The sequence below is a fragment of the Podarcis filfolensis genome (assembly GCF_964270895.1).
Source record: "Podarcis filfolensis genome assembly, chromosome: 7".
NCBI lineage: Eukaryota > Metazoa > Chordata > Lepidosauria > Squamata > Lacertidae > Podarcis > Podarcis filfolensis.
Genome location: NC_139603.1, coordinates 28,573,565 through 28,600,459, shown reverse-complemented (window position 1 = coordinate 28,600,459; position 26,895 = coordinate 28,573,565). Strand labels below are relative to the sequence as shown.

The 26,895-nt window shown below is 43.1% G+C and overlaps 1 protein-coding gene and 1 long non-coding RNA gene across 3 annotated transcripts; both read right to left on the bottom strand.

The window, feature by feature from the left end:
- Nucleotides 1-1,917: 1,917 nt before the first annotated feature.
- LOC310767247 lies at nucleotides 1,918-6,335 on the bottom strand. 2 transcript variants are annotated; one of them, XR_014550794.1, is made up of 3 exons: nucleotides 5,874-6,335; nucleotides 4,475-4,551; nucleotides 1,918-2,187 (listed from the first exon to the last, which is right to left on the bottom strand). It is a non-coding gene; the product is annotated as an uncharacterized lncRNA (long non-coding RNA). The 2 variants fall into 2 exon arrangements; XR_014550795.1 differs by lacking the exon at nucleotides 1,918-2,187 and adding an exon at nucleotides 3,197-3,615.
- A 1,598-nt stretch (nucleotides 6,336-7,933) lies between these two features.
- On the bottom strand, nucleotides 7,934-26,868 carry RIOK1 (RIO kinase 1). Its single transcript, XM_083623911.1, has 18 exons — nucleotides 26,731-26,868; nucleotides 25,346-25,462; nucleotides 23,555-23,753; nucleotides 22,985-23,075; nucleotides 21,498-21,567; nucleotides 21,371-21,413; nucleotides 20,837-20,929; nucleotides 19,462-19,574; nucleotides 19,263-19,343; nucleotides 18,726-18,812; nucleotides 16,857-16,994; nucleotides 15,899-16,002; nucleotides 15,411-15,517; nucleotides 14,297-14,362; nucleotides 13,396-13,515; nucleotides 12,433-12,486; nucleotides 10,286-10,435; nucleotides 7,934-10,005 (listed from the first exon to the last, which is right to left on the bottom strand). The coding sequence occupies exons 2-18, from the start codon at nucleotides 25,414-25,416 to the stop codon at nucleotides 9,895-9,897; spliced, it is 1,698 nt and encodes a 565-aa protein (XP_083480037.1). The 5' UTR covers nucleotides 25,417-25,462; nucleotides 26,731-26,868; the 3' UTR covers nucleotides 7,934-9,894.
- Nucleotides 26,869-26,895: the final 27 nt, after the last annotated feature.

Sequence of the window (26,895 nt, the reverse complement as noted above, 5' to 3'; positions counted from 1 at the left end):
ACTATAAAACAAGGAGGAGGAGCCTATGGCTTTGCAGATGCCTGTTGAACTACAGATCCCATCATCCTTGTTCATTGGCCATGGTGGCTGGGAGATGGAATCCAGCAACACAAATATTAATAATAATAATGCATTGTATTATGCAACATTGCTTACAAAAACGCATGAGTTAGTCAAAACTGCATGCAAAAAAAAAGTGTATAATAGACATCTGCACTAAAACGCTGTCAAGTTTTGATAAGGGTTTTTATTATTATCACAAATTGTTGTGAAACTGCAGAGGACTGAATTCAAGGCAGGGTAAACCAGAAACTCGGAGAAACAAACTTTGGCAGATCCATCCATCCATATTAAGAGCTGTATTGCACCAGCTCCTTCCGTCGCAATCAGAAAAAGTCAATGAATAAATGAACAGAGACTGTCAGGTATCTTTTCACAACAAATGGAGTGTGTGTGTTTGTGTATTCTTTGTAGAACTGACAGGTCTTGGCAAATCTCAAAACACTGAATAGTTGGATCCCGAATACATTCCAGTAGATGCTTCCATACTGGGGGTTGTAGTCACCTAATACTGTAACATGAATGGACTTGTTAATTTTAATGAGTCTACTCTGAGTAAAAATTTGTTTGAATAGAATTCCTAGGTGGAATTCTTCCACTTATGGTTATATATTTGGGATGAAATTTGCCAGATTAGTGTAAAGCCACCTTTGCAAATTATGAAAACGTTCAGTTCATATCACCCAAGTACGGAGCTACACCAAAGCGTTGATGGAAAAATAGGTTTCACTTTATATAGGAATACATTTCCCTCCCTCAGACTTGCCTGTGCCTGTCTGAAGAAACTAACAACCTGCTGGGAACACGAAGATCTGGAAAGCGGTCCAAGATCGTAGCTCACACCCAGATCTGAGGGAGTCAGAAAACATTTCGGAATACTCTTCCAGTGGACCACCTACAGTCTACTGGTTGCTGGGGGTATTGCGAACCAATACTGGACCCTGGGCTGATCCAGCAAAGCGCTTACGTCCTTCAGGAAGAGTTCATACTCAGGATGACTTACTCCCAATTAGTTACCAGTATGCTTTTACGTATTGAGACTGGTAGGGCACAAAACGGAGGGGCCAATTGTAGGTGCAGCCAGAGCCAGTGACAGGCAAAGCTGTCTAATGCTAGTTTTGCCCAGTCCTCTCTACTGAGTTCTATAGTGGCAAAGGCTGAGACTTAGAAGGAGGAAGCTGATAACCAGTGCCACCTCCTGGATTGAAGGCAGGTAAGAAGGCAGAAATGTGGAGGCCACTAAGGGCAGACTGGGGCTTGTTGGAGCACTACCTCATTTGCCAGAGCAGGCTAGTCTCTACTGTTTGCTCTTGTGTAATCCTGAGTGTGCTATGTCAGCTAAAGAGGAAAACACCTTAGCCTCCATTTCTAACTTTCAGAATGGAGCTGAGCAAAGACAAGGTTTTCATACACACACAGCCAAACAGGATATAGCTAGATGTTGTTTAATCACAAAAGGAGTGTGGCAAAGGTGAAGCATCTCTCTCTCTCTCTCTTTTTTTTTACAAGTCCACTTTTTCTACACTTGCGGCTACAGAGTCCACTCCATGTGAGAAAAAGGGGAGGGAGGTACACATAATCTTACTATCTTGGCAGATACGCCTGCTAGTTGAGACAAGAGATCTAATTCCTCTGATTCAGTTCCAACTTCCTCTCTTGCCTATCGTGTAAGGAATGTGATGATTCTTCAGTTTCTCACACGGAGGGAACGGTTTATTAGACAATCTCAGTGTTCCACCAGAGTACAGTGGTACCTTGGGTTAAGAATTTAATTCGTTTCGGAGGTCCATTCTTAACCTGAAACGGTTCTTAACCTTACCACTTTAGCTAATGGGGCCTCCCGCTGCCGCCGCACGATTTCTGTTCTCATCTTGAAGCAAAGTTCTTAACTCAAGGTACTATTTCTGGGTTAGCTGAAGCGTCTGTGACCTGAAGTGTCTGTAACCTGAGGTACCACTGTATTCCTTTGAAAGAAATATGAGGCGGGAAATTACTGAACAGCTTAACCAGTGCTATTTTTCTAGGAAAAGAGGCGCCAGGGCTCACCATGAACTTCTCCCTTGTTCTCCTAAAGTGGCACTGACTCCCACCTGAGAGGTGCCAGAGCTGAGCTCCAGTGAGCTCCGTCTGAAGAAGAAGAAAAAAGCCCTCAACTTAACAATGACTCCCCACTAATAATGCAATCCTATGAATATCTACTCAGAAATCAGTTACACCAAGTTCAGTGGGTCTTACTCCCATATAAGGTATACAGTGGGGATCCAGGGCTCTCTGTCTGAGTGGTAGACAGAGCGGGGCATTTGAGTGTATGTAGAAGAGAGGAAGACAACATGGTAGCCTTCCAGATTTTGAGGCCTACACATCCCATCAGCCTCAGCCAGCATGGCCAATAGTCAGAGATGGTTGGAGTTGTAGCCCAAAACATCTGGAAGGCACCATGTTGGCTAAACATGGTGTAGAAACTAGTGTATTGTACAAAGGTCAATTTTGCATTTGTTGTTCTGTCTACCTTTGCCTCTGATTATGCTCACCCCTGGCATGTGGCCCTTGGAAAGGAAATACAACCCTTGGGCTGAAAAATATTTCCCACCTGTGGTGTACAGGATCACAGCCTAACACTGTATTTATATGCTTCTAAGCCCCACTGCAAGGGATGCCGGTGGCGCTGTGGGTTAAACCACAGAGCCTAGGACTTGCTGATCAGAAGGTCGGCGGTTCGAATCCCTGCGACGGGGTGAGCTCCCGTTGCTCGGTCCCTGCTCCTGCCAACCTAGCAGTTCGAAAGCACGTCCAAGTGCAAGTAGATAAATAGGTACCACACTGGCGGGAAGGTAAACGGCGTTTCTGTGTGCTGCTCTGGTTCGCCAGGCCTGCTGTACGCCGGCTCCCTCGGCCAATAAAGCGAGATGAGCGCCGCAACCCCAGAGTCGGCCACGACTGGACCTAATGGCAGTGGCGTAGCGTGGGGGGTGCAGGGGGGGCCAGCCGCACCGGGCGCAACATCTGGGGTTAGGGCAAATCCATGGGTTAGGGGGCGCAAATCCACGGGTTAGGGGGCGCAAATCCACGGGTTAGGGGGCGCAAATTACTTGCCTTGCCCCGGGTGCTGACAACCCACGCTACGCCACTGCCTAATGGTCAGGGGTCCCTTTTAAGCCCCACTGCATTGGCCGTGGGTCTTGCAGTCCCAGGTCAAGTGAGTAGAGGACTGCAACCTGGATCCCCCCCCCCCTACAACACAGGGTTAGGGCTGTCATCTTTGGCAGTGTCTCCTTGGGGTTCAACAGCAAGTCTAACAAACAGAAATGTAGAGGTGCCACCTGCTATGTTTCTGTGAGCCTGGCTGCTATTAAAGGTGCAGCAGCCATAAAGAAAGAGATGACAAACAAATGAAGCGGTCTTATTTCCAGTCTACAAAACTTGGACTTTGTATTGTGTTTGGCAGAAGTTGAATGAAGAAAGGAAGTCATAAAGGGTACGTATCCTCTGGTGAGAGTTGCCACCTTTTCCTGACAGGGCCCCTGAGCACAACAAACACAAATTGAGCAGTTCTCCCTGACAAGAGAAATTAGGTAGGTGAAAGTTTTCTTGTCCTAGAGATACTAGCAGCAGTGCCCGGTGCTGGCTGGGAATTCATAGAAACCAACAAATATTGTGATTTTTAAATGGATAATGCAGTTTGTGAGTTTGGATCTGTCACATCAAAGTCATGTTTCGATCCACCATCTTGATTCAAAATGACAGCCGATGTCCAAATGCCATTGAAGACTACTGCCCCTACCTCAGGAACCATCGTGCTGAGTTTTGGTGATGATATCCCAATAGGCGTCTAAACTCATAGAGTACAGATGGGCAGACAAACCAATTCTCAAAATATATAGTTGACAGCAAAGAGATAAATCTACCTGCTGAGGTTATGCCACCCATACAAATGTTGTAGGCATAAGAGCCATGTTGGGAGCAAAAATATCACAACATTTCCTCAGGCTTGGGAGAGGCACATGTAGCTCAGAGGCTGCAGCTTCTCAAATTGCTCCAACATCACTAATTTTAGAAATGAACCAATGATCTGCTCACACTTTCATTTTTATTATCTTCCTCCAGAGAGAGGTATCGTCTGAAAATATTAACCTATCCTGACATTCATCAGTATTCATTTCTATTCTTTACTGTTATTTAAATTGCAAAAGTCAGGTCTTCTTAAGACCAGCCCTTTTCATAAACCAAAAGAAACAGGACAGAAGACCTGAGAGAGAGAGAAAGGAGAAGACAGAAGACCTGGGAGAGAGAAATGAGAGGAGCAAACAGATGTTCATCACATATGCATAGATCAATGGAAAAAATAACTCAGCCAAAGCATGTGCTGTCATTGCCGTGGGGCAACAGCTTTTTCATATGCCAACAAATAACTTACTTTTTGTCCGGTTTTTATAATCTCTGCAGTTAGTTGCCAACTGTCATGGGATGGTGTAAGCCCTGCAATGTCTTAGGCTAAAAAATTAAAAAATTAAAAAAAGATGAGGAATTAACACATTATATATATGAAATATCCAACAGGTATCAGTACCATTGCAACTCTGCTTATTTTGGAGTATTGCTTTGCTTCTCATGCCTGCTTCCTCTATAAGTAAAAGGTGGCTTTAAATCAAACCATTGAAGTCTATGAGTATTAAAATGCGGCCTTCCAGAAACCAGGTAACCAATTTCAAGCGGCACATCCTAATACATTCATTTGGAAAGTATAAAGTAATTGGTTTACAATGTCCAGGAGGTCACCAACCTTTCTGGGCAATGGGCGCATTAGGGATTTTGAGGACACCAGTCCCAAATGGGCTGGTGCGAGGGTATGCTATAACATAAAATGGCTGCTTTGGGGATGTGGAATAACACGAAGCGGCTGCCACATAAGAGTGGAAAGAGAGGGCCACAAAACTGTGAAAGCATCCCCAGCCAGTGAGCCAGAGTCACAGAGAACCTCTCCTCGTTCCAAACAGACGGGATGGTGGGTGCTGAATTCTGGCATCCATTGAAATGTGGGCCTGTTTATGGGGCCATGTTCAATGTTGAGCCAGCGCAAACAAGAACCGAGCAGAAAAAGCAAACAGTCTCCCATACGTTGTGAGTGACCAAGGGGCTATTTAGTGAGACCTTTTTGTAGGCACTGGTGGACACACTGTTGCTTGCATGGTGCTGCACTGGCAACCTGTCATGGAGAAATACGTGAACCGGCCTAAGTTTTTAAAGTTGCCTTTTTGGAACTGGGCCACATGACACAAGAGGATATCTGTTGCAGGACCCCAGACTCTCATGCTGGAAGGAAGGTGTTGAAACTTTTGTCTGATTTAAAGTCAGGCCTACCCAGTAAACAATGGAGAATCATGTCAGCCACATCAGGAGAGCATAGAAATGCAGGCAAGGGGTTTAGCAAAGATGCAGAGCATGAGGCAACACAGCCGCCATCTTGTTATGGTACCTCAGGGCTCTTGCAAGTAGAGGCAACAATTCTGGGCGAAGGCCAAATAAAATAGCTATTGAATCCTGCTGTTAGATTAGTAGTAGCGGATACTGTACTAATTAATAAGGAAACTGTAATCAAGAAAAATAAAATAAAAAATAAAACAAAATACTAAGCCTGAAATCTTAAAACACACTAGGGAGTAAGCCCTATTAAATAAGGTGGGGCAAATGGTTATATATTCTTTTCCTTTCTTTCTACAAAGGACGTGCCATGTCAAATGTTTTTTACATTAAAAGTAACCCTCTTTTATGCCCTCCTTATTTGGTACCTTTTTATATATTATTTTTCAAAAAACTTACTAATCTCAGTATCTATTTCTAGTCCTTTTTGTCCTATGAGGATGAAGTTGAGGCTCCCTCTAGAGGCTGTGAAAAGTATAGCTGATAATTAAAATGTCTTCTCCCAAGCATGGCTTGTAGGGGTGGGTCACTTTCCCCCTCATTCGCTAGCCTAGTTTTTGTGCTTGGCTGCAGCAAAGGAACAGATCGCTCTGTCCCTCTTCCTGCAGCAGCAGCAGCAGCAGCAGGCTTGGTTTCTGTGCCGGCAGCTGAGGAAACTTTATGTTTCTCCTCTGCCAGTGCAGAAACGCAAAGCAGGCTAGCAGAGAAAAACAGCAAACCACCCCTCTTTTCTTTGCCCACAGTATTTCCATGCCAGCCTGGTTGGAGGGAGCTTTATACTCCCTTCATGGCCAATATACAAATCAGGCAGTTTTCCTGAAGTGGGAAAGAGAGAACTATTCCTCTTCCACCAGACCTACTTATCTAGAGGACATTCCATATACAGTGATACCTCGGGTTATAGACGCTTCAGGTTACAGACTCCGCTAACCCAAAAATAGTACAGTATCTCGGGTTAAGAACTTTACCTCAGGATGGGAACAGAAATTGAGCAGCGGTGGCGCGGTGGCAGCAGGAGGCCCCATTAGCTAAAGTGGTACCTCAGGTTAAGAAGAGTTTCAGGTTAAGAACAGACCTCCAGAACAAATTAAGTTCTTAACCCGAGGTACCACTGTACTCCTCTGCAATTCATTCCCTGTAGCCTATGACAATCAGGTAAATTGTTAAAAAGTTGTCGTTGCTGAGGTGAAGAGGAAAAGTGAATAAAAACCTAGTTTAATTCTAAGAGGGGGCTGAACATTCAAATGATGCAAACTGTTTGCAACGCTGTGTACAATTAAGTGCACACATCGCATCAAATGAAGTGAGGCTTAGCAACGCGGAAGTACAGTGGTACTTCGGGTTAAGAACTTAATTAGTTCTGGAGGTCCGTTCTTAACCTGAACCTGTTCTTAACCTGAAGACCACTTTAGCTAATGGGGCCTCCCGCTGCCGCCGCGCGGCACGATTTCTGTTCTCATACTGAAGCAAAGTTCTTAACCTGAGGTACTATTTCTGGGTTAGCGGAGTCTCTAACCTGAAGCGTCTGTAACCTGAAGCGTCTGTAACCCGAGGTACCACTGTATATAGGATCAATGGCACTCCGCAAAACACAAGTTAGAACACGGAACCAGTGGATTCCAGGAACATGACCTGAGCTTTGTTTTCTACCCACAGTTCTGCGAGTATTCAAAAGAACCGAGTGAGAGATGATCCTGACATTTTTATCTCCGCTCTCTGAAATTAATGCTTTTCCTCCAAAAGCCTGATTTAATAAACAGTCATATAATAAACAGCAATAAACAGTCCTGTCACCATCTATTACTGGCTCAGAAGGCAAGTCTCTGCTGATTGCAGGTGAATTGCATACCAATTGTCAGCTGTACATCATACAGAGGCACATTTCTCTGAAAAGGCTCAGTACACGCAAGACTAAAATAGTATGTGTGTGTATATCTCCAGGTTTGAGAAATACTGATTTAAGACCACTGACACATGTGTGAACACCTTGCTTCCAATTAAGCATTAAAGCAAACGCTAGATTTTTATTCAAAAGCCAGCAAAGCTAGTTTTGTGTGCAGAAGCTGGTGACGATGCAGTATTTTGATGAATGAATGCTACATTAAAAAGGATAAGCTTCTTTTACTGTTGGGAAATGACTAAAGTTTGCTTCTGGCACCTATGAATTGGAATATCACACCAAATATGCATGAAAGTGTAGACTGTGACACAATCCATTTTACTTCAGGACAGTCTCATTGAAAACATTGCAACTTCTGGAATATGTGAACAATCTAGTCCATGATGGTACTTGCATTATTCAAAGGTTTTTAGGCTATCTGTTCTGCAATTTATTTTTTATTTTAAAAGTGGCGTAAACTAATGTTATTGGGCTCAGCCCTCATCTCAGAAGCAATTATTTTGTTTGACTTCACAACTGCAGTGTTATTCATATTTTACAGCAAAACAAAGAGGGTTTTTTTTTAAAAAAATGAACATTTATTGGGATTGAATTCGTTATTGGAATCCACAGTGCAACTGGTAGCCCATGAATTTATTTAGCCCTCTAATTATAGACTCAGTACCCATACATAGAATATTTTCAGGTTTATTTTAAAACAGAAGGGCACCATCGGTAAGGTATATAAAACATTATTGTGTGCAGCTGTTTGAGCACTCTGGCTCCTTAAAAGGCCGAACCAGATAAATATACCACTGTAGTTATAGTTTGCATTGCATTTGTCTAGCCTAAACACTGTAGGCACATCTGCAGAATTGTGCCCCAAACAACACAGCAGTGCTTGTTCTCTGAACTCTGATTTCAAATATTTTGAAAACAAATGGTAACACTTGCATAATAAGATCCAAATAGATTATTGCTCTTATGTATCACAGATCTTCAGTCTGCACGTATCCACTCTCACTGAAGATGGAAAAAGCTGCTCTTCCAAGTTTTACCATTTCAACAAGTACAGTGGTACCTTGGAAGTCGAATGGAATCCATTCTGGAAGTCTGTTCGACTTCCAAAATGTTCAGGAACCAAAGCGCAGCTTTCGATTGGCTGCAGGAAGCTCCTGCAGCCAATCTGAAGCCGTGGAAGTTGTGTTGGACATACGGGTTCCAAAGAACTTTCGAAAACCATAACAACCACTTCCGGTTTTCGATCGTTCGGGAGTCAATACGTTCGACTCCCAAGGCGTTTGAAAACCAAAGTACGGCTGTACTTCTAACAACCAGGAAGCCGAAGGAACAAAAATTTATCACAAAAGAATTAAACACAAAAGCAAGTATCACTGGCCCAGTTTGTACACAATACTAAACCAGATTAGCACAAATGCTTCACCATGAATGATCAAGTCAGAAAATGCTGGCCATTTGGCCTCCTGTACAGCTGCCATGCTATCAGAAGCAAAGCCATGGTTTGCCAATAGCATTATATTCAAGCCTGAACTCATGGTAGTTTCTCAAACAAACCAAAAGTTCCTATGTAACACTAAGCCAAACCATGGCTTACTTCCTGGTAGTGCAGCAGGAGCATGGAAGATGTCATGATTTTCTCATTGCATCAGCACACCTTATTTGCTTGTGCTACTGTAAGCTATAATTTGGCTTACTGTTATGTCCGAATAAGGTCACTGAAGTGTCACAAGCCGATCGAGAAATAAATGACACATTTCCAAAAGAGAAGGCGAGGATTTAATTTAGCTGTCCAGTTAGTAGAGCTTTGCTGGTTTTCTCCCATCAGGCAGGAGGAGGATCCCCACTCTTTAACCCTTCACTTGCTGATGAACGACAGGAACGAGGTACTGCAATAAGCACTGCTGTTCCTTCCCATAGTCCATCCCATTCTAGGCCAACACAAATCCAGACACAGCCAAGAGTGAGGATGATCAACCACCTTTCCAAGCTTGGCTGTTTTCCTTCCCTACCCTCTTCCAGCACACCATCAATACTGTGGATTATGATGAATGGGTAGACAATTTTCATCGCTGTGCACGAGACAAACTGCAGCAGTTCCAATGTAACGGTTAATTTTAATTCATGAGTATGCATATTCCTCCCTATACACATTATTATTTACATATGCATGTGAATCTGCTTTGGAGCATGAAAAAAGAATCTGGCATTGCTCTGGCTGTTCACACTACTAAACTGCAAACTATAACTTGCGTAAATTTCTCTGGACTGGCCAACTGCCTTAAAAGGATTCCATTTGTTTTTATTTATCCACCAAGAAGACTTTCCTGGTGTGAGCTATAGACTATATGCATGGGTACACAAGCAAATCTCGGTGACTGGTAACAGTATGTCCCTTTCACATTGTTCCTTTGGTGGCCACCAAAATAAATGGCCCATGGGGTTTATTTTACTATCGAAACAGCGACCCATTAAATCACGAATGCCTAAGGCTGCCCATTAGAAATGGCAGCCATTATTTATTTCCCCTTTTTCATCTTTGCAGTCTTCTCTTTCCGTTTCTTCACGTGCTTTGGGGTCTTGTTTTTCCTCTTCTCTCTCTGAGCCTCTTTGGCTATCTTCTTCCGTTCCTGGAAAAAGAGAGTATTGTGAATAATAGGCCTAAGTGACCAAGTGGACTCATAGAATATTACAGGTTTTATTTATGAATGTTTATGTTTTAATGCTGCGTAATTGGGTTTTTAATGCCACTGGCCCCATCCAGCCCAGTATTGTCTCAGCAATGGCTCTCCAGGCATTTAGACGAGGTTTCTCCCTCACCCTAGCTACAGATCCTAAAGACTGAACCTGAAATCTTTAGCACACACAAAGCACACACTCCACCAAGGAGGATGCATCTGAACAACTAACCTTTTTATCCACGCTGGTTTCAGCAGGTCGATCTTTAGGATGGACATATTCTTCTTCCTGCTCTTTGCAGCCCAACTCGGAATGGTCAGAACTATCATTGTCCTCTGAATCAGATTCTGCCTCCTCTCTATTTTCAAGGAGAGCAGGCACCTAAAAGGCAGACAACATAATTGTGTCGTTCTAGTTCTGGACTTCAAAGTGTCAAGAAAAGCTCCATAGGAAATAACGCTGGACGCACTACAATTCTAGAGAATTCTTCTTCGTTCTCACTTAAACCTAATTGTTTTTGTAAGTTCACAAAGGAGTCGATGTATGTTGCTGAACTCTCTCTTTCTACACGTATTGTACCTATTTATACAATTGCTGTACTTTTCCCTCAGAGAATACACACACACACACACACACACACACACACACACACACAGAGCCATAGTGACCTGGAGCCCTCCAGATATTTTGGACCGAAACACTCATTATCCCTAGCCATGCTATCAGGGGCTGATGGGAACTGTAATCTAAAATATCTGGAGAGTATTACATTGGGGAAGGGTACTCTAAGCCAGGGTTTCCCAAACTTGGGTCTCCAGCTGCAAGCTAGGATTGATGGGAGTTGTATTTCAAAACTAGCTGGAGACCCAATATTGGGAAACCCTGCTCTAAGCTAACCCTTAAGCCAGGAATGAAGAATCTGTGTCCCTCCAGGGCTTGTTGGGCTACGATTCCCATAAGCCCCAGCCATCATGGCCAATGGTCAGGGATGATGGGAACTGGGAGTCCAACAGCATCTGGAGAGCCTCAGGTTGCCTATTCTTGCCTCAACAGCTGGTTGAACACATGGAGCACCAATGAACCATCACAAATCTACCCTCACAGCCAAGTTTTTGTATCCGCTCACACTGCCTCAAACACAATGATTTTTTTCCCTGTGAAGTCATCAAGCATAAAGTAATCAAGTAATGAACATGAACAAGCAAACTAGGTATTGTATATCATCACAAGAAGAACTGTTCTAGTAGCTAAAAGACCACTGTAAAGACAATATGCAATTTGATTCTAGTGACAGCAAAGCAGCCTTAGGATGGAAAGTAGGCAACCATTTCTAAACTCGGAGATTACCGTATTTCTCATCCCATAGGACGCTCCGTCCCATAGGACGCACCTAGTTTTTTGGGGGGGAAATAAAGGGGGGGAAATTCCCTTTATTTCCCCCCCAAAACCAGGTCGGGGAAACCAAACCAGGTCGGGGAACAGCGGTATGGCGGTGCTCCGCCTCCCCGCTGTCCCCCGAGCTTGTGGGGCTGGCCGATGTCTGCCCGGCGTGCGGGGTGCTCTGCTTCAGGGCGCCCTGCGCGCCGGGCGGCAGGCTGCTATCCGCAGCCTAGGGAGCCCTGCAGGAACTCCCGCAGGGCTCCCCAGGCTTGCTGATAGCTTCCTGAAGCCTGGAGAGCGAGAGGTGCGCACCGACCCCCCTCGCTCTCCACGCTTCAGCGAAAGCCTGCATTCGCCCCATAGGACGCACACAGATTTCCCCTTCATTTTTGGAGGGGGGAAAGTGCGTCCTATAGGGCGAAAAATACGGTAATTAGGCAAGGGTACAACCTGCTCAGGAAAAGCTGGAGATTTGGAAGAACAATTCCAATATCAAACTAGGGAATCCTGCTTTTTATGGACGAAGAGGCTAGATAACCCACAAGGCTTCTTCCAGTTCTACAATGGCATGCCAATTCATGGGGAAAGGGAGGTTTGCTATGGTTTGGAAAGATGTCTGAATTTACAAACTACGGCTTGAAATGGGTTTGTAAACCATTGCTAGTCAGTGTCACTCATTTGTGACAAATCACAAACCACAGCCCTACCTCCAGAGGTTGCTGCACCATGGAGAGGAAAGTATGGATTTATGAAGCCAAGGGTTGGGAAAATGAAGGCAGACAAACAGATCTAAGCCATCATCTGCTGATTGTGTATTGTTTGGTATGATGTTTGACATGAGCTTATGATTCCATAGACTAGGATATTTCAGCTAATAGAAACAAAACATTCCATATTTCCATATTTACCCAATACATACATACAATGCAAATTCAATCTTGTGAGAAGCTTCAGACAAAGTGATTTTTACACACGGAAGAATACAATCTCAGACTTACCTTCTGGACACCTGATAAATCCTTCTTTAACCCTGTCACAGTCTGGTAGAGAATCTGCATAGGAAATAAATATAAGAAACTTAGAATAAACGCTTGCATTTATATAGCACGTTTCAAATGTCCAAGGGCTTCATATATATTATCCTGGTAATCCTTCTCAATGAGCCTTTTGGGGAAGCAGCAATATGAAGTTGGGTGTCTCCAGTCTATGTCCCTCAGCCTACCCATTACATTACATTGGCTCAGTTGACACAAAGCACTGATCACTGCGTCAAGTACTCAGTGTGCCCATTAACACCCTGCTGTTCTGTGAATACAGGCATTCATTCATGCAGGCATACAGATTTATAAACTGATTCATAGCCTCAAGCCATGGAAGCAGTGTCCAAATGAGATAAAACAGACACAAAAATCACAAAGTCTTTATGAAAACTAAAGCAATTTCTACAAAGAAAAGCCTTTTTACAAGATAAACAAATAATATTTGATTGTGTCACCCCTTCAGGGAATGCTTTCATAGACAAAAAAAATGTTTGCAGTAGATGTCTGAACGTAAAGATGCTAGGCGCTTGTCTGATTTCAATTGGTAACTTATTCCAGAGGGCTGCAGGGGGAATGCTAAAAGCCCCCGTTTCTAGTACAAACTAAGCATAACTCTGGGGCACACACTACTCTCAGCAGTGCCTTATCTGAGCAGCAATTACCAGGCAGGGATATATAGTATGAGGCTGTCCCTTAGGTATCCCAGTATTTACATCATGACCATCCCTTTTAAAGTAATAATCTACCATTTCTGAGACCAACTGAGGCTATAATTGTAGTACTATAAATAGAGGAAGAAAAGAATGAGAGGTTTCCTTTAGGAACAGTTTTATTACACACTTGCTACCATCGTTACAGTGTATCGTGGTATTCTGGTCAGTATGTGCAACCTCAAATTCCAGATAGTCCAAGGATACTTACATTATCTTGCTGCACATTTAAGGCTGTCTCTTCTTCCTTCAGCTTCATCATTATGTCAACATCCCTTTCATAGTTCTTAACTTCAGTCAGAGTTCTTGGGATATATGCTTTCTTGAACACCTAACAAGGCGAAATAACCACAAACATCCATTCAGTTCTGCAATGTCAATGTTTTAATAAAGGGTATATGACTAGGACACGAAAGATCGTGAACCTCTGACATGATGTCTAGTTTGGTTCTCAGGTATATGTTTACGTGGACAAACAACATGGAAATCAGATGGCCTAGATTTGGCCAGTAGCAATTGTTGTAATTATGTCAACATATTTAACAGCTGGCAGGATTAGAAACCTTATCTGTGATCACTGTGTTCCTACACTGGTCATATTCCCACATCATGCTAAGCCATAGTTTACCACAAGCTGCAGCAAACCCTGGTCTCGTGTGCCCTATTCCTTCTCCTTCTCCTGGAGGAGTTCAGAAGCTTTCACCTCCAGTTAATGACAGCTTGTAGTGTTATCTGGATCCAGAACTGTGAGTAACACAAAGTATGGTTCGTTTTGACGACCCAACCTGTGGTTAACGCTGGCTTTTGTGAAACCAACCATGGTTAGTGTTAAGCACTTTGCCATACAGACAACAACATGAGAAACCATGGTTTGGCATGATGCGGGAACACTGCCATCGTGTAGTCCACATGAGGGGCCACTTGGGAACAGGTGGAAACACTCAAGTGTAGAAAGAGAAAGACTGCAAGGCCAATAATCTCACGGACATTTAGATACTGTAAAAACATTTATAATAAAGATACTGCAGAACATTGTCAAAGTACTGATGAACATTTCACAGAAGAGACACAACAGATACAGAAGACGTGGGGAAATCCAGGCTCTGGCTTACCTCTTCATCCACATTATCCTGATTGGACCTTTCCTCCTCTGTCCTCTCACACGATATTTCCATTGCCTATAGGATATAATGCAAGACTTTTAACAGTGACTTAAAGCCCACCAAGACCTAAATGCTCTCTATGTAGCCCTAAGAAATAGTTCTTCCTATTTCAGTCACCGCTACCACTCCCAGAGGGGCTGTCCCTGTCCCAGAATAGGGTTTCTACAAGGGACTGCCTTTAAAAACAGATGGGAAATTTGAATTGGTCCAAAATATGCAGGCCAGACCTTTGTCCAGAGCATGTAAACTCTTTATTCTTTCTCAAATTCACTGGATGCTTGTTTCGTCTGGGCTCAATTAAAACTGCTAATTTTGCCCTTCAAAGCTCTAAATTGTCCAGGTTCTGGTTACCTTAACAACTCTCACATCCGATACAGAACTTCTCATGCATTAAAATCAGCTTTGGACGTCTTAATACATGTCCTGTGGAAACACATTATTCTCTGTGCCTTCTTTTCATTGCTCTATTCTTTTTTTTTACAGACTTATAATCCTTTAAAGGTTTGACTATTGCTGTCTTCATATTACATTTGTGTTTTTTTAACTTTACTTATTAGCATTTTTAATGTACATGTTGTACTTCTGTTGTGCATTTTATGTTGTAAAGCCACCCCATATGCCATATGAGTAGAGGAATACAGCACAAATAAGCAACTGACTGAATTGAGTGGTTAAGTCTTCAACCTTATATAGCTCCAACGTCCCCAGCCAGGTCAGGGATAATTTGATCTGTAGTCCAAAACAACAGGAGGGCACCAGTTTGGGGAAGGTTAACTTTGAGAATTAGTGTAGAGTACTAGACCAATAATGCAGACGTTATAAGTTTGTGGGAAAGGACCGAAACAGACACACTTTTTTTTCTCCCTTCATATTTCATCAGCAGTGTATGTGTATCATACTTCCGTATCTATAGCAGGATGCAGAAACCTTTGCAAAAACAACATCGTTGCTATACACAATAGCTAAATCAGCTTTCATTTATAAAAAGAGAATTGTAAGAGAGTTGAACCAATATCTTCCCTCTTAATGCTTTCCCATAGAGGCAAAATCTCTAAAGCTTTACCTTTTCAAGGTAAGCATCCATGTTCTCGTTTGTAATAGATGGATCTGTAACGAATTCAAAGAGTTCTCTCACCGTCATCACCGCAACATTGTACTTCCGGAAAAAATCTGCCAGAAAGGACCAAAGGCGACATAAGATATTCGCACCTATGCAAACCAAGTGCAGTGTGGAATATCTGAACTCTTGTAAAATAAAAAAATTACTAGAATAACTCTGCTATTTGGTGGAGTCCTCAAGAGTTATCCTGGACAGTTGATGTTGAAGCAACCAATCTTCAAAGCATATCAGAGTCGAAATATCATTCGAGATAACTCAATAATAATTTTAATTTGCAGGAAAATCTATACCAGTGCCCATTCAAAACTGTATGTATGAGCAATCGGGATCAGATCCATGCATGCAAATCTGTCACGTGACAGGGGATTAAATCATGCACACAAAAATATTCAAGATATCCAGGATGTTGATGTTTCTTGGCTGGAACTCACCATTGATGTTAGAGCAGTCTTTCCTCAGGAATTCTAAAGCATGTGGGTGGTCGTGTTCCACCGACTGGGACACGTCTATGATGTATACCTCACCACTGTGATACCTGGAGAAGTGGGAATAAGCAACATGATGCTATTGTTAGTACTGCTGTTTCTGAAAGTTTACTAGGGACTTTTTATGGAACATTCTACCACTTAGGGTGAAAGAGGGAGGTCATTAGAATTTCAGCTAATGTAAAGCACAAGTCATTTCTGTGAAATAAGGCCACTGTATGCCCTACGACTGTTTTGTTTACTTAAATTAAAATGCATTTAAGGATTATTATTTTATTATTTTTTTCTACTTGAAAGCTGAGGGCAGATCAGAAGATACAAGGCTGATCAATGTGTTTTAGCTATTTTCTTAATCTCATTTCTTATTTCTCACCATAAGCCTGCGTACCAAGGAAGGCGAGGCAGGAGAATCTAAGCGCAGATGCCAGAGGTGTCTTTAAGATCCATGAAAAGATGGATATAGACTTATAAAAGATACCTGACCAAGGTTTTAACTTTGGAAACAGAGACGAAGGAGCATGTCAAACACCTGAATCTTAGGATGGCAAAAGATGCTTGATCTAAGTCCAATTGCATCTCTTGCTCTACATACTTATTTTTATACTGCAGAAAGATAGCCAACCTTCACTGAACCCCCATAATGGTTTTAGGGGAAAAAGGAGAATAGAAGCTCATTTACAATTGACCTCATTTTGTAGGATAAATTCAGCTTTCAATTTTTTATTTTGTTTCTTGGAAACGGCACCAATTTTTAAAGAGCTCTTGTGTAACAATGACACAAATCATCTTTCAAATTCACAGGCTGTGGAGTCAGGAGGACCACACCCTGGCTCCAGGGCAGAGTTGTGCAAGGTAACATATACGGATGAAAGAGGGATCAACATTCAGCTTCTTTAAGACATACAGCATGTTAAATTCACTGAGATCTGCATGAACGAGCTTGGCATCTTGGTACATTCTTCTCATGTACTGTATGACTTGCAGATACAACTCCCGAGCTTTGGATTCCGACAACTGGGTGTTTTTCAACAATGGAGCAGGCCTTGGATCAAAAGGAAAAGGAGAGAGGGAGAGGGGGAAAAACAGAATATAATCAACAGTTGTCCTCCTTCTTCTCCAATACCATACCCACTTTGGCTAACAGAATGTGAGCTCTGCTGAGTCAGGCCAAAGGCCCATCGAGTCCAACGTCCCATTTCCCACAATGGTCAACCAGATGTCCATGGGAAGCTCATAAGCAGGACCAGAGTGTTACAGCACTCTCCCCAATTGCAATTCTCAGAGACTGATATTCGGAGGCATAAGCTATTGGAAGAAAGGGTCAAAGACAACACCTCCCCTTGTAACCTATTTTCAAATACAGTGGTACCTCAGGTCACATACACTTCAGGTTACACACTCCACTAACCCAGAAATAGTGATTCAGGTTAAGAATTTTGCTTCAGGATAAGAACAGAAATCGGGCTCCGGCGGCACGGCGGCAGCAGGAGGCCCCATTAACTAAAGTGGTGCTTCAGGTTAAGAACATTTTCAGGTTAAGAACAGACCTCCAGAACGAATTAAGTACTTAACCCGAGGTACCACTGTACCTGAATGGGAGGCGGGTGGCGCTGTGGGTAAAACCTCAGTGCCTAGGACTTGCCGATCGTATGATCGGCGGTTCGAATCCCCGCAGCGGGATGAGCTCCCGTCGTTCGTTCCCAGCTCCTGCCCACCTAGCAGTTCAAAAGCACCCCTAAGTGCAAGTAGATAAATAGGTACCGCTGTATAGCGGGAACGTAAACGGCGTTTCCGTGTGCTGCGCTGGTGCTGGCTCGCCAGAGCAGCTTCGTCACACTGGCCACGTGACCCAGAAGTGTCTCCGGACAGCGCTGGCTCCCGGCCTCTTGAGTGAGATGGGCGCACAACCCTAGAGTCGGACACGACTGGCCCGTACGGGCAGGGGTACCTTTACCTTTACCTTTTTACCACTGTACCTGACTTCTGAATAACTCTCCACTGCATTATACACACATGCACACACACACACACACCTATTCCCCTCCCCTCCCTTACCTTATTTTTTTCTTCTTTCCTTTTTTCCCTTCTATGGCGTCTTCTATCTATTACAGTTACTATTATTATCACTATTTGTTTTATTTCAGTAGACATCTCTCTCATTTCCTTTGCGCATGTGTCATTTGTATTTGCTTATACTAATGTAATTTCTAATGGGTGGGGTAAGCTAATCAAGTATGTACCTCGGTTTTCAAATGTCTCTTTTGACAAACGTTTTGGTTTTCGAATGCCGTAACCCCGGAAGTAAACGCTTCAGTTTTCTAACACGCCTCAGAAGTTGCTGAGTGCATATGTTCTTTTTCTCATATTTATTAAATTTGCAGACCACCCTTTGCGCCTCGGTTTTTGAACATTTCAGAACTTGAATGGTCTTCCAGAACGGATTACATTAGAAAACCAAGGTACCACTGTATTCACATCTAACGAATTGTATCAGTTATTCGCATCTAACAAATTATATTATTTTTCTCCCCGTTTGCTTTCAGATTTTCATTATTTAGGCTCCCCCCCTCCCAAGCAATGATGAGATGACCCTGTCTGAACTACAGGACAATACAAGAGCATTTTTTTGAGATAGATAGATAGATAGATGAGAAAACTCACTAACAGAGCTATGGACTTGCTTCTGACTAGATACAGGACTGAATTGCTAATAAAGTGATTTCTTTATATAAAAAAATACACAAACACGAACAAAGTTTCTGAGTATACTTACATGTCATTTTTGCCAATAAAACTCATAACGAGAACATGACTTCTGAGCATAATAGGTTCTGGGCATGGAATTTGGGCTGTATGTAACCTACAAAAAAAAGCCCCCCCCCAAATGATATTATCCGGCATGAAGGGTTTTTTAAAAAACACTTGTAACACTTACTAAAATGTTCTAAGTTTTTTTTTTTTTAAAGGCCCATTAATAGTTATAGCACAAAAAAGACTCCATTTATCTGTCAGAAAGGTAAGCATGACTTGCAGGGAAATGGGAATGTTCATCTATGGGAAAAGGGACTGGGGTTAGCAAAATTCTCGTCTCTTCAAACCCTAGGATTCTATTTTAATTTCCCAAGGGAGCCCATTAAAATGTTCATTTGATCCACTACAAAATGGAGCATAGCAGGCTTTGCAAAGGTGTTCTGGACTACAACTCTCTGTGCCTGATGGCTGTTGTAGGCTGGAACAGCTGGAGGGCACAAGGTGATGAAAGCTGGCGTATGGGAACAAAGTCTTGGCCAAAACGTTTGAAAAAGGTCACCTTGTTAAATTCCTCATTTCTTTTTCTGCCCACGTCTTGACCATTTTTCTTGGGTTTCCTTTACAGTAGCCATGGCGAAACCTTGAGATAAAAACAACAGGCAAATGTAACTATTAAAAAACCCAGCATGGAAATTATTGTTATGGAAAATGTCAAGTAAGCCTGCACACATAAGTAAAAATTAAAATCTCAGACTCACCTGAACTCTCCACTCACATACTTATCCCGATCTTTAAACATCAGTATAGACGTTTTATAAATCTTTATGGCTCTGTTCTCTCCGTTTGCTGTGTTGGCATGATATACATTAGCCTAGCAAATTGCAAATAGGCAAAACAAAAATGTATCATCTGATCTTTGTTCAAAGATAAGGACCCTGTTGCTAAACCACCCCCCCATAGTTTTAAGATTACAATCCAAGGAGATCCTATACTACAAAAGTCTACTTAATCCACCAAGCTAAAGGCAGCCCAAGAAACTAATAGGTCAATACAGTGGTACCTCCAGTTACGAACTTAATTCGTTCCAGAGGTCCGTTCTTAAGCCGAAACCGTTCTTAACATGAGGCACGCTTTCGCTAATGGCGCCTCCCGCTGCCGCCGCCACACAACTTGCGCTCGCATCACGGGGCAAAGTTCGCAACCTGGAGCATCTACTTCCAGGTTAGCGGAGCTCGTAACCCGAAGTGTTCGCAAGGAGGACGGTGCATAACATGAGGTTCCACTGTACCTGTGCAGCCCTATTCCAGAAGGCAACTGCGCAGAACCACATTTCTGTTTACATTTTCAGTCCCCAAACACTTGGATCATGAACAGAAGAGGCAGGTGGGGGTATACCTGCATACTTCTGCATGTGTGTGCAAACCATGGCGCCAATGATGCACACAATTTGCATGAAGCACACAGAACAAGATTCCTTTCATGAAAATAATAAAGATGGATGTAAAGTTCTCACGAAATGAATCCTGTTCTGCTACACTGCTGTACATACCAAACCCACTTATTACCGTATTTTTCCATCTATAAGACGCCCCCTATTTTGGGGGACTCAGATTTAAGAAAATGGGGGGAGATGGCCCCGTGTATAAGACACCCCCTAATTTTTGACATTTTTTTAAAGGAAAAAAACCTAGTCTTACACACGGAAAAATACGGTAAATAAGATCAATCATCTAGCGCAGGGACTTCTAACTGGCAGCTTGCAAGCTGGACCTGACTCCCAAAAGGTAGTTATTGTTAAAGCTCAGAATTCACAGGCTGGATTACATTATGTTCTGTGTTACAATGACCAGGATTCAGCTTCTAATCTTCTCACAGCATTGATTGAGGGTAGAAGGAAGTAATCACACAACTGCAGCTCACCATCGTAACACTAAAACATAGTGTCATGTACAACCTCTCCATTGTCTTTGCATGCTTATACTGTATAATTGTCTGCTGCTTGAATTTGAACTAATATGGTTTTTATTTATATTTTGAAAATGTGTTGTGTGTTTAATTGGGACCCTCTTTTTGGTCTAAAACCATTAGACTAAACAGCTTACTATAGCTGGCTCTTTTTGCTGTGAAACCAACCTCTTTTCCTGTGCTGATGCAGCCATTGATCTCCGATATGACACCTCTGGTTAGCATCTTGAACAGAATCATTCTAGTCCTTGGATCCAGAACCTCAGGAAAGCAACAAAACAGCCCTATGAAATGGCATTATTTGGAACTCATGTCCAGAAACTTTTCTCTTGCATTTATTGGTCCTGTCTAAATTCTTGCATATAAGAGATTATATAAAATAATAAAAACACAAAGAGAGCTAAGAGCATTGGTTTTTTTAGGAGCTAAGTGTTATGTTAGTCCAAGCAATAAATCACAGTAAAAATGGTTGATTAAAATGGAGTAAGTAAATACCAATATTAAGCAAAAGTGAAAGACAATAGCACACTAAAAACTAGAGCTATGGACACCCACCAAATAATTCTTCAGGACTTACTTCTGAGTAAATGTGGTTGAATCATTTTATTACGTCAGTTAGCTTTTTAAAAAAGGTGAGGACTCTTGATTTTTATTTAAATGGAGATTTTTTTTTGCAACTGTCTGATACTTTGTGTGACTTACTTGTTCCACTGTCGCTCGGTCTGACTTGTCTTTCACCCGGTACCTAGTGGAAACAAAGGAATTTCATGATCCACTACACTTCATTTGGATAATACTGAAATACAAATGGGTCATCCTCACTACTTACATTTCTGCGTCTCTCTGCCTGGACTTCTCAGTAACTTTATTTATAACAGAGTCAGCAAAGTGTAGCCTGTCTTGAAGAGGGGAAAACACATACATATAAGGAAATTAACACCAATACATTCCTCTTTCGCCTATCCGCACCTCTCTATTTAAAACTAGCTTCTGACTCTGCAGCCTGAAAATGCGTCACGCTCCTTATCCAAGACACATCAAGAAAAATGTCCTTGTTGCAATGTCTGTAAAATAAAGCCATTACCCACAACAAAGGTACTACATTCAGCTTCTTTTTAGTACAAAAATCATTTAAACGCAAATACAGTGGTACCTCGGGTTACAAACACTTCAGGTTACAGACTCCGCTAACCCAGAAGTAGTACCTCAGGTTAAGAACTTTACCTCAAGATGAGAACAGAAATTGCGTGCCAGCGGCGCGGCGGCAGCATAAGGCCCCATTAGCTAAAGTGGTACCTCAGGTTAAGAACAGTTTCAGGTTAAGAACAGACCTCCGGAACTAATTATGTAACCAGAGGTTCCGCTGTAGTTTCAGGCCTGCTATTTCGGCAGAAAGTGAAGAATACAGAGAACTAGGCCAGACTCTCAGAGACTCCTCCAACACTCTTCTAAGGTTTCAGACAATGGCACACAAAAGGGAAGTCTATTACATTGCTCTCACATAGGTATGGATATACTGGGGTGTTGAAGAAGAAATCTGGTACGAATAATGTCCTTCTCTCTCCCTGTGGCCAAAGGAACTTAAGGTTAGCTCCAGAAGTAACTAAGGGTGTGCTGTGGGATGCAGGACCTCCAAATGGTGGAGGGTTCAGTGATACCTGCCGTTGTGCAGACAGAGGAGAACGGGCTGTATCAGAATGAGAGAACTTGTAGCTCTCCCAACACTGATCTACCCTATCCAGTGTAACCAATCATCAGGGATGACAGGAGTTGTAGTCAAGCAACATCTGGAGGACCACAGCATCCCTGTCCTGTGACAGCCATAGTGTGCCATGTGCTACACAGAAAATATGATTAAAAAAGAATAGCTTAAAAAGGGAAATATCAAGTTAATCCCCCCCCCCCCACCCAATGGTTACCATTGCGGTATAGTCTTCCCAAGTAGGGCTGGTTTTCAGCATTGTGATTTATCAGCAGCTAAATACCATGATATGCTGATATATTTCTGACTCTGGAATGTGTCTTGACCGTTTCTGCCTCCCCACCAAGACACATCAGCCAGCCCTACAGCTGATCAAGCCCTGTGCCCCCTTGCGTGAGCTGGAGGCAGGGTGTCCTCAAAGGTGCAGGCACAGAGCCTGAGAAACACATTTTCAGGCTGTGTGTGCCTCTCTGCAGTTCTTAAACTCATGCTGATGAGTTACATTAGGGAGTGTGACACACGTGGATTCACCAACTTCAACCCAGCAAATATGGCTATTCGGCACGGTCCTTAACAAATACCTATTTCTAGTAAACGAGAATGACTGCTCTTACCTAGATTGATTTTATTCTCAAACTTTCTTAGGGCCTTGTCTGTAGGAGTGGACATTTTGGCCGCGTTGCAGCTAGGAATTTGCTTATTGGCCTGAAACAAAAACACAAAAAAAGAAACCCTGTCACACAATCGTACTCTCGATATCATAACCAGAGCTATACAATCCGGACATCATGCTTGCACAACCTATCCCTTCGCATGCAAATTTCACAAACCATCCACCTGGGTACAAAAGCCCAATCAGCATGTGAAGTCAAGCTCTGATAAACACTTTAACTATGGTTATGCCTGGGAGGGAGGGGTATATTTGCACCAGAGGAAGAGGGACTGTGCGATGCTGCAACTCACTCCAGATCCCTCATTAAAGAGTTACAGAAAATGGGGTTTAAAGGAACCTTGGAGGTTATCCAGTCCAGGCATAGGAAACCTGCTTCCCTCCAAAGGTTGTTGGACTACAATTCCTATCATCCCTCCAGGTGTAGCTAGGATCTAAACCTGAGGCCATCTAAAAATTCACTTAAGAGCAACAACAAGTTGGCACCCTCAAGCCACAGATTCCTTGAACATACCTGAGGGTTTCTGCCTGCAGATAACGGATTTCGCTTCGTGAGTTTCCCCATGGCATCGTCCCAGTCCCAATCGCTGTCGTCCTCCTCCTCGCCACTCTCATCCAATTCACCCTCGTCTGCTTCCTCACACAAACGTGGCTGCTGCGTTATAAAGACCGCCTTCTCCTCTTCAGCTACTTTCGAAGCCTGTGTGCGCTCGCTAACGTATGTATTTTAAAAGCACGTATTTAGTAAAATCATGATAAACACATCAAGTTGCGCAAAGCCAGCAACAAAGTACAACTAGCTCCCTGTCGTCATCATAATCATCAGTATTATTATTATACTGAAATAGTACCTTGGAGCACAGATTAATTGCTGCTTTGCTGTTAGCCGTCCCAGGTAAGTTCACTGACTATCTTCCAAGCTTCCTTGAGGCTCAGTGTCACACCTGGGAGATTCCCCCTTGCCCCTCTTGTGTACAAGAAGGGGGACAAGTATCAAGGTGACCTGCAAGCCTTTCCAAGGTTCATGCTCAGCAAACCCTGCCCCTGGAAGACTGTGAGGGAATGCCTCTGCAAGGACTGTAAGGCTCAGTGGTACAGCATCCGCTTTGCAGTTCAATCCCAGGCATCTCCAGAAAACGTCCCAGTTTAAAACCCTGGAGATCTGCTGCTGTTAAGTGTAGAAAATACTGTGATAGAGGAATGAATGATCCTGTTCAGTATGTGGCAGCTTCCTATGTCCATGCCTCCAATGCCCACATCCGTAAAAGATGGGCTTAGGCACATCAACTATGTGAATATGCTTTCACACGACTGGAAACCCTACATGAAGAGGGTTCTCAGTCTTGCAGCAATGTGTCCATGCTTTTCTTTTGCAGACACCCACACTGAGTGCATGGGTGTCAGGGGCAGGCAGCATAATCCCATAGCCTTTTCTGCATGCTGTATGTGCACAAGCAGTTTCTGAAGAAGGCTATTGGTGGTGTTGAAACCGAAGAAATTTTGAAGTAGGGTGTATTAGTTCTGAACTTTTACTATAACTCAATTTAGTTTGCAAGTAGGCAGAAACAAAATAGATTTATCCTGTATATTATTATTACAGATATTGTAGACAATAAAAAAGAGAAATACAGCTTAGCAACTTTTTTTTTTTACTATAATAAGATTCAGTGTTTCTTTGGTTGTTGGATTCCATCCCCTCCCTTCCTTTCATTTGATCTGCATTTTAAAAGAAAGTGCTACTGTGAAGGTGGGCACTTGACTACTGGGAAGGACAGCATTGGTGGCAGTTACGTATTTTGGCTACTTATCCACGCCGGTCTAAATTTCTGTGTATCTTCCTTATTGATAAGTGAATTAGCTGAAAGTCTTATAAATAACGTTATCGGATCATAGATACCCCTCTCTGTATGAATGGAGATGCACGAGAAATCCAGCAAGAGGAACTGGGAACAAAAGTACAAGCACGATTATTAGGCCTTGAATACTGTAAACAAGATATGGCAGCTTTTGTAAAAACTGCCTATAACTGAAGCCAACCCAGCAAGTCCATACCAGAAACATACTCTTGACAAAATCACATTTTATAATGTGGTACATTATGGAAACTGGGCCCAACCTACGACGGGTTAGGAAAAGGAAGGAAAAAATACCCCCAAATGTTTTGCTGATCTTCTGTGTCAACATCAGATTGCTACTCTCTTTTTCTCCCCATACTTCAAACAGCCTCTCCGGAAAGATGACTATGTGGAGCTCTGTTCTTTCACACCACCTGAAAATCACTTCGACAATTCTATTGTTCCATTACCTGTCTGAAGATTCCGCATCATCAAATTGCCCCGGAACTATTTTGCTCATAATTTTCACCCTGTAATTCATTGCGGCTAGTAGAAGATCTCCAATGCACGCAACCCTGATCCACTTCCTGTAAAATATATATGGTACAATAAGACAATGTTTTACACACTATATATTGCGAGTGGGTGGGTGGTGTGCATGCTGTACTCATCCATGTAGTAGGCTCAACCTGTTACAATATTCCATAACTGATTGTTGTCCGATTGTTGTGTTAAGGCTGTTTTATTATGATTTTAGCATTGTTAGCTTTTTATTATTGTTGTAAGCCATCCTCCCTATGGGAGGAAGGGTTGGTTATAAGAATGATGAAATAGTAAATAAATGAAATAAAAACAATTGTTCTTGTTCTGGAAGGAAGGATTCAAGCACATACTGGGAATTTAGGCTTGAACAATTAAAGCGGATTGAAGGGCTCCGTCCAATCCCTTAAAAACAAAAACAATATTTTCTGAGATTAGGAAAAGGATGGTGAAATTACACTGGGAAGTGTGAGGTGAACCACTTCAATGGGAAGACGTGTAAATACTCCAGAAGCAAATTAGAGCGAATGCTCATCGTTGCAGAACTGTTAAGAAGCCAGAGCAAATACTCCATAACTCGGAATAATATTTGCGCAAGCAAATCAGTATAAACAGGTCATCTGGAGGTGGTGCCATTAACGAACTTGACCATTATTTGACCATAACCCTTTTAAACCAGTCAAATACCCATCTCCAGGGTTTGACAGGCTGAAGATTAGAACACTTACCCACCATCCCTGACCGCTGGTTAGGGATGACTGGAATTGTAGTCCAACAACAGCTAGGAACCCAAGGTTGAGAAACGCTGTTCAACTAAGTCTATAGAGCACAGAACCAGGAGTGCAACAACTATTCCAGATGATTTTACACGGCACACTTGACTACAACCCCGCCTGGGGACTCGCACGAAGCGTGGAAATTACCGGTATACGTCTCAGCAGAGCAACATCCTGCGTGTACATCCTACAGAAGATCGCCCAGGCTAAACTTCACCACCGGCTACTCAGGAGGTAGCACAAACCATAGGAGGCGGCCTGCCTTTTAACCAGGTCCGAAAATGTACGCGCCTAACCCCTGTAGGCTCTACTCCAGGGTCCCCAACGCGGCGCCCGCAGCAGCCAGCAAGGGAAGAAGCGCAAAAGCGCACTCGCTGCCCAGGCCTCTTGCGGGGAGCGCTGCTTTCGGACAAAGGTTCACGCCAAGCCCCGCTCCGGTTTTGTGTCTCCCCTTTGGCCAGACCTCCTCTACCTTTTCCCCGGCGCCCTAGCCGCTGTTTCTTTCCTCCCACCGCCCGTTTCCTGCTGCCCGGGCCTACCTTTCCTTCCGCCGACACGCTGCCCGGCTCCGCAGGGCTCAGCCCAGCCCTCTTTCTCCTCCTCCCCTTCTCCCTCGCGCCAATCCGGGCGCCCGTCGCTGCCGGCGCCTGCCCAATCGAGGGGAAGGGGAGGATCGCGAAGAGGATCGGAGCTGGCGCCGGAGC

What these genes read in the sequence shown, in the direction of transcription:
- RIOK1 (XM_083623911.1), bottom strand. Translation starts at nt 25,416, where the DNA reads ATGAATTACAGGGTGAAAATTATGAGCAAAATAGTTCCGGGGCAATTT. An exon ending in ATTTATCAGGTGTCCAGAAG is followed by an intron (nt 10,436 to 12,432) that starts GTAAGTCTGAGA and finishes TCTGCCTTTTAG; the next exon opens with GTGCCTGCTCTCCTTGAAAA. An exon ending in AAACCAGCGTGGATAAAAAG is followed by an intron (nt 10,006 to 10,285) that starts GTTAGTTGTTCA and finishes CTCTTTTTCCAG; the next exon opens with GAACGGAAGAAGATAGCCAA.